At 41.0% G+C, this 6826-nt stretch overlaps 1 protein-coding gene across 1 annotated transcript; it reads right to left on the minus strand.

Moving 5' to 3' along the window:
- Positions 1 to 1164: 1164 nt before the first annotated feature.
- LOC127375135 (putative nuclease HARBI1) lies at positions 1165 to 2302 on the minus strand. The gene is given in 5 exon segments (XM_051420968.1): positions 1165 to 1409; positions 1507 to 1618; positions 1699 to 1811; positions 1893 to 2065; positions 2067 to 2302. Coding segments are annotated over 5 exon segments (879 nt in total).
- Between the last annotated feature and the right edge of the window lie 4524 nt (positions 2303 to 6826).

Here is a 6826-nt window from a genome sequence, read left to right on the forward strand (position 1 = left end):
TGAGGGCATCTCTGGGGGGGAGCTCATCGGACCCAGCCACGGCCCAGGACACGGGCCTACATAAGAGGTAAGTTATTCAAATGAATGGCATGTACATGAATCCTTTCTCTAGTGTTCGCTCAGTAATGGCCACCCATTCATCTTAGACACAACTTGGCACACTGGTTTTTCTTGTAGCAGGAGGCTACAGTTCTTTGTAATTGGCTGCTGGTGCTTTCAGATATCAATCTATTTTAAGGTGACTCAGAGTTTGAAAGATTGTGATGGGACCTGCACACTATTGTAAAAAAAATTAAATTAGGTGGGGCACTTTTCTGGGTAATCATTCAACTGTCTAATCTTCATCTTCTACCAGTTACTGATGGTGTAATCTGTCTCGTGGAGGCTTCTGCCATAACAGACCTCCATGCTGTTGTAAGTACTCTTAATATTCCACAGATTTGTCATAATGGGTAGAATATAACACAATCATTCTGTTTCATTACAGGAGGATGATGAAGACACCTTAACAGCTGCCACAGAGGGAAGATGCAGAGAGGCCTGTTGAGGTTTACACCTTTTTTTTTTTTAAATAACTTTGGTTTCAGTTAATGGGGTTGTTCCACAATACAACTTGCAACTTCTTTCTCTCTAACAGAGCAATGTTGGAAATTACAATGAGGAAGAAGGTCCATCAACCTCCACAGCACAGCTTACCTCAGTAAGATGTTGTTCAGCATTGACCCACAACTTACAATGGTACTGTGAAATTCAACGTCATTTCTGTTCCTATAGCTCCCTGTGAAACAACTCTACAAGGTATATTTACAATCACAAATCACATCTAGAAATGGAACATATAAGGCTGCAGATCACCAAGACAAAAATGGAAATACAACTGCTGGACCATCAGTTAAAGGTGGGTGACGTGCCCACAGGCGGATGATTTTTAATTGTTTCAACAACAAAGGATTAACAACTGTACAACATTTGTCCTTCTAGGAAATAAAGAAGAGCTCATAAAATGAGAGGCATATTGTCGTTCTTTGACACTGGGGAGGTGATGGGTCAGTTAGAAATGATTGAAGCATATCATGTCTCTAACAGCTCTTCCATCTCGTGCATCGGGGGGGGTCAGGATTATTATCTGGATCATTGGGGCAAAGAGTAGGACATTGTTCTCCTCTAATAGTGGCAATGTTGTGGAGAACCACGCATGTCACAAGCCCTTTCTGGAGTGACCCTGAGCCTACGAAGGCACTGGAACCGGGCCTTGAGTATCCCGATGGTCAACTCCACTCTGGCTTGTGTCCTGCAGTGAGCCAAGTTGTAGTGTTGCTGTGGGCCAGGCTCAGGGTCAGGGTAAGGAGTCAGAAGATAGCGCTGGCAGGGGTACCCTCTGTCTCCGAGTAGGTAACCATCGAACTCTCCTATGATAATACAACATACAGTTTAATGTTTCAGTTGCAATAGGAGGAAGCAAAATATTGTTCATAGGATATAGCTATATACTGTATATAAACTCACCACGGGCAAATCTGGCACTCAGTGTAGACTCGCGAAACACTTGTGAGTCATGCACAGACCCAGGCCACTTCGCTTCCACATTGTTTATCATGTGGGCTGCATCACATATGGTCTTCACAGTGGAGAGCAGTAATTAGCTGTATAGTGAAGTATATTTCGTTTGGAATGTTAAAGGCTACTATTCAGGCCTACCTGTACATTAATGCTGTGGACAGATCTCCTATTCACATAATCTCCTTCATTTATTGAAGGAGCTGTGATAGGAATGTGAGTGCCATCTATGCAGCCAATCACACCTGGAAACCCTCAAATATATCAGATTGACTGACTAGTGCTTCAAGTCTCAAAGCTTTATGACATACATTAATTATTGCTTAGACTGATACCTGCAATTCTGTGGAACTCTTCTGTGAGAAGTCTGTGACTTGGGAACACTACAAACATGTATAGTAGCCGTTTCAGTGCAAGTGTCACATTTCGGACAGCCCGACAGACAGTTGCCTTGGACACAAGCTCTGCATCACCGATGTTATACAAAAAACTGCCGTTGGCAAAAACAAAGCGCAATACAAAGAATTTGCTCGGAACTGAGAGCGTGTCCACGATGTGTCATGTGAACGATGTGAGGGCTGAGAATGTTGTTTAGATAAATTATTGATGATGCAGAGAAACGGAAACGCTCAAACAGGTACTCATCAGGGAATAATAAAACTTCCAATCGGGGTCCAATAATCCTCTCCCGACGGAGTATCTGCGCCTCGACATCAACTGGCTCTTCAAGACAAGGACACGCCATGTCTGCCACTGCCTTCAGTCTGCAGGCTTCAACTTAAGAGCAGGAGAAACTCAGGGTTAGTAGAAGAAAACCTGCCAGCGAGCAGGTTAGGTTCACGGAGTATGTTGCCAGGGTAACTGACTCAGAGTTAAGATGAACTGGCTTTGTGAAACCGAAAAACCAGAGTTTCCCTCATCTCAGGGTTAACTAACTCAGAGTTTTCACTAAACCTGCTTTCTGAAACGGGCCCCGGATCACTGGTGTTGTTGTTGTTGTTGTTGTTGTTGACGTCAGGCTCTGCAGCGATTGGTCCTTTACCAGCAGCAGAAACTGACTAAACGCCGTCAGACTCACATTAACTCTCCTGCAGCAGCTTCTTAATTATCCCCTGAGGACGCCACGTTGGACACGTTAAAGACAGAAACTCCTTTTAATCAGCTGATGGACGAGATGATGTTTGATTCCCTATCAGACGCATCAGACTGACGCTGTGTCCCGCTCATGTCCGTCCGTCGGTCCGTCCACTCGGGGGCTGATTGGAGAAGTTTTGTGATCAGTTCGTCTGCTAAAAGTAAATTAAACACTTATTAAATATTATTGGTTCCAACAGAAGAAATCATTTCTTTCGTTCTTTAATGGAGCTTTTTACAACACGCTGTTAAATGTTATTTTCTGTCAAACTGCAGATTATTTGTTTCATTTAACAAATAAATAAACAATCAATGATTTATTGAACAGATACAAACACTGATTACTGTAAAATATCAATATGTTCGGATCAAACAGTTTGACTGTTTACACAAGAGCTCACAGATTAATGCAGCCTGTGGCTCCACCTGCTGCCTGATACTGGTTCTGGTACTGTACTGTACTGGTACTACTGATACTGGTACTGATACTGATACTGATAATGGTACTGGTACTGGTACAACTGGTACTGGTACTGATACTGATAATGGTACTGATACTGATACTGATACTGATACTGGTCCTGGTACAACTGGTACTGGTATTGATAATGGTACTGGTACTGGTACTGGTACTGGTACTGATAATGGTACTGGTACTGGTACTGATACTACTGGTACTGGTACTGGTACTGATACTGATACTGATACTGGTACTGGTACTGATACTGATACTGATAATGGTACTGATACTGATACTGATACTGATACCGGTCCTGGTACAACTGGTACTGGTACTGATAATGGTACTGGTACTGGTACTGGTACTGATACTGTTACTGGTAATGGTGCTGGTACTGGTACTGTACTGGTACTGGTACTGATACTGGTACTGATAATGGTATTGGTATTGGTATTGGTACTGTACTGGTACTGATACTGGTACTGGTACTGATACTGATACTGATACTGATACTGGTACTGGTACCAATACCAATACTGATAATGGTTCTGGTACTGGTACTGGTACTGATACTGATACTGATACTGATAATGGTACTGGTACTGATACTGATACTGGTACTGGTTCTGGTACTGTACTGGTCCTGGTACTGGTACTGGTACTGGTACTGTACTGGTACTGATACTGGTACTGGTACTGATACTGATACTGGTACTGGTACTGGTTCTGGTACTGTACTGGTACTGGTACTGGTACTGGTACTGATACTGGTACTGGTACTGATACTGGTACTGGTACTGGTACTGGTTCTGGTACTGTACTGGTCCTGGTACTGTACTGATACTGGTACTGGAACTGATACTGGTACTGGTACTGGTACTGGTACTGGTACTGGTTCTGGTACTGTACTGGTCCTGGTACTGGTACTGGTACTGATACTGGTACTGGTACTGATACTGATACTGATACTGATACTGGTACTGGTACTGGTCCTGGTACTGTACTGGTACTGATACTGATACTGATACTGGTACTGATAATGGTACTGGTACTGGTACTGATACTGGTTCTGGTACTGTACTGGTCCTGGTACTGTACTGATACTGATACTGATACTGATAATGGTACTGGTACTGGTACTGATACTGGTACTGGTACTGGTTCTGGTACTGTACTGGTCCTGGTACTGTACTGGTACTGATACTGGTACTGATACTGGTACTGGTACTGATACTGATACTGGTACTGGTACTGGTCCTGGTACTGTACTGGTACTGATACTGATACTGATACTGGTACTGATAATGGTACTGGTACTGGTACTGATACTGATACTGGTACTGATACTGGTACTGATACTGATACTGGTAATGATACTGATACTGATACTGATAATGGTAATAATAACTATATTAATATATAGTCTGTTACAGTGTCAGGAACCGTACAGGTCCACCTACAGTCTGGTCCTCACTCTTCCTCAGTCTGTCCTCACTCTTCCTCACTCTGGTCCTCAGTCCTCCACAGTCTGTCCTCTACTCTTCCTCTGGAGCAGTACTGATACTGGTACTGATACTGATACTGATACTGATACTGATACTGATAATGGTAATAATAACTATATTAATATATATCTATAAACATATATATCTCTCACAGTGTCAGGAACCTACAGCACCACCACAGTCTTCCTCACTCTTCCTCACTCTTCCTCAGTCTTCCTCACTCTTCCTCACTCTTCCTCAGTCCTCCACAGTCTTCCTCACTCTTCCTCAGTCCTCCACAGTCTTCCTCACTCTTCCTCTGGAGCAGATCTGATCTCCTGCAGCTCAGAGATGTTCTTCCTTAGAGCCTCAGTCTTTATACGGAGCTTCTGTCAGATCACAGACTCTGAATGAAACTGTTCCTGACACATTTATTATTATTATTATTATTATTGTTATTATTATTATTATTATATTTATATTTATTATTATTGTTATTATTATTATTATTATTCTATAATCTTTATTAAAGTGTGACCCTGTACAGTCGCACCAACTACATTCAAAGTCAAACAAACTCAACAATAAATTAAGAGTTGATCATTTCCTGTGAAGATAAAATGTTCCTTTATTGATCGGCACAGGAAGAAAATAATTTACAATCCAACAAACACAATAAAGTATATATACAGTAAAATAATATAACAATAATAATGGAACCAGATTTCTATAATTATACAATTATATAAATGTTTTTGGTCATTTTAACAATCAGACTTAATATTCTCATTGTTCTATCAGCTGTTTGGTTTCTGAAGCAGGACGAGACTGAAGTTCTGTCAGTAATATAGTAATGCATCTATAATAATAATAATATACACTGTATTATACACTGCAGGCCTCAGACAGATTTATTATTATTAAAATGTATTAAATGAACTTCATTCATACCCATATAAACAGTACAACAAACACTAAAAGCTTCTATCAATAAAGTTCTGAAACTGAGCCTTTTTAGTTTTTATTAAGTCCCAGAAACGTAAAGAGAAACTAAATATTTGTGGAACTTATTAGAACTGTTTGAGCTTGATCGCTGTTATTGATTAATTATAGATTCAAACCTGTGATTGTGTTTCAGGTCGTATTTCCTCCACACAGGGAGGTTGTATCTGTTTGTATAATAAATATATGATAGAACCGCTATATGTTCTTTTATTGTCTAACGTTGGTGATCATTGGTTGCAGCTCTGAGGTCCTGCTGCTGATATATAGACAGAGTTAATCAGAGTTAATGGTGACATTTCAATATTCTCAATATACAGAAAACATTTATTTCTTTGTCTCTTAATGTTCGATGCTGATGGTGGTTAACAGATAAAAGTGTTTTTTTAAAGTTCTGAAGGTGGTTTGAAATACAGTCCTGCAGCGCCACCTGGTGGATAAAATACAGTCCTGCAGCGCCACCTGGTGGATAAAATACAGTCCTGCAGCGCCACCTGGTGGATAAAATACAGTCCTGCAGCGCCACCTGGTGGATAAAACCAAACACATTAAAAAGTTCTTGTGTGAGAAAATCTAATTTAATTCAATGCTGCAAAACAGTGAAACTCCACTGATACTGCAGCCCCACTGAGGGGGACAAACGTGAGAATAAAGTCGTCATATTCTGGCAAAAAGATCATTTATGAGAATTAAAAAGAAAATATACATTAAAAAAACATGTACAACAATGTGAATATACAGTTCAGTAGCTCAGTGTCTAGGGACTTGGCTTGGGAACTGGAGGGTCGCCAGTTCAAATCCCACAGACCACAATATGGAGTGTGGACTGGTAGCTGGAGAGGTGCCAGTTTCACCTCCTGTGTACTGCCGAGGTGCCCTAGAGCAAGGCAACCTCACCCAAAGCCTGCTCATGGGGAGCTGTTAATGTTGCAGCCCCATCTCTCTTCCTGTTTGCATGTCCACAAGTGCATGAAGTGTGTATTTCAGCCTGTGTGTGTGTGTGTGTTTGTGTGTGTATAAAGAACAGTGAAAAGAACAACTTCCCCTAGGGGATCAATAAAGTGTTTCTTCTTCTTCTTCTTCAATGTCCATTTCATTTTGATTTATTGTAGTTATTATTTTGCTACCTGTTTGACACTCACACCTACAGACAGCTTACAGGCACCAACCAGCATGTGTTAATATATAT

Source organism: Dicentrarchus labrax, unplaced genomic scaffold (genome assembly GCF_905237075.1).
Source record: "Dicentrarchus labrax unplaced genomic scaffold, dlabrax2021, whole genome shotgun sequence".
Classification (NCBI taxonomy): Eukaryota; Metazoa; Chordata; class Actinopteri; family Moronidae; genus Dicentrarchus; species Dicentrarchus labrax.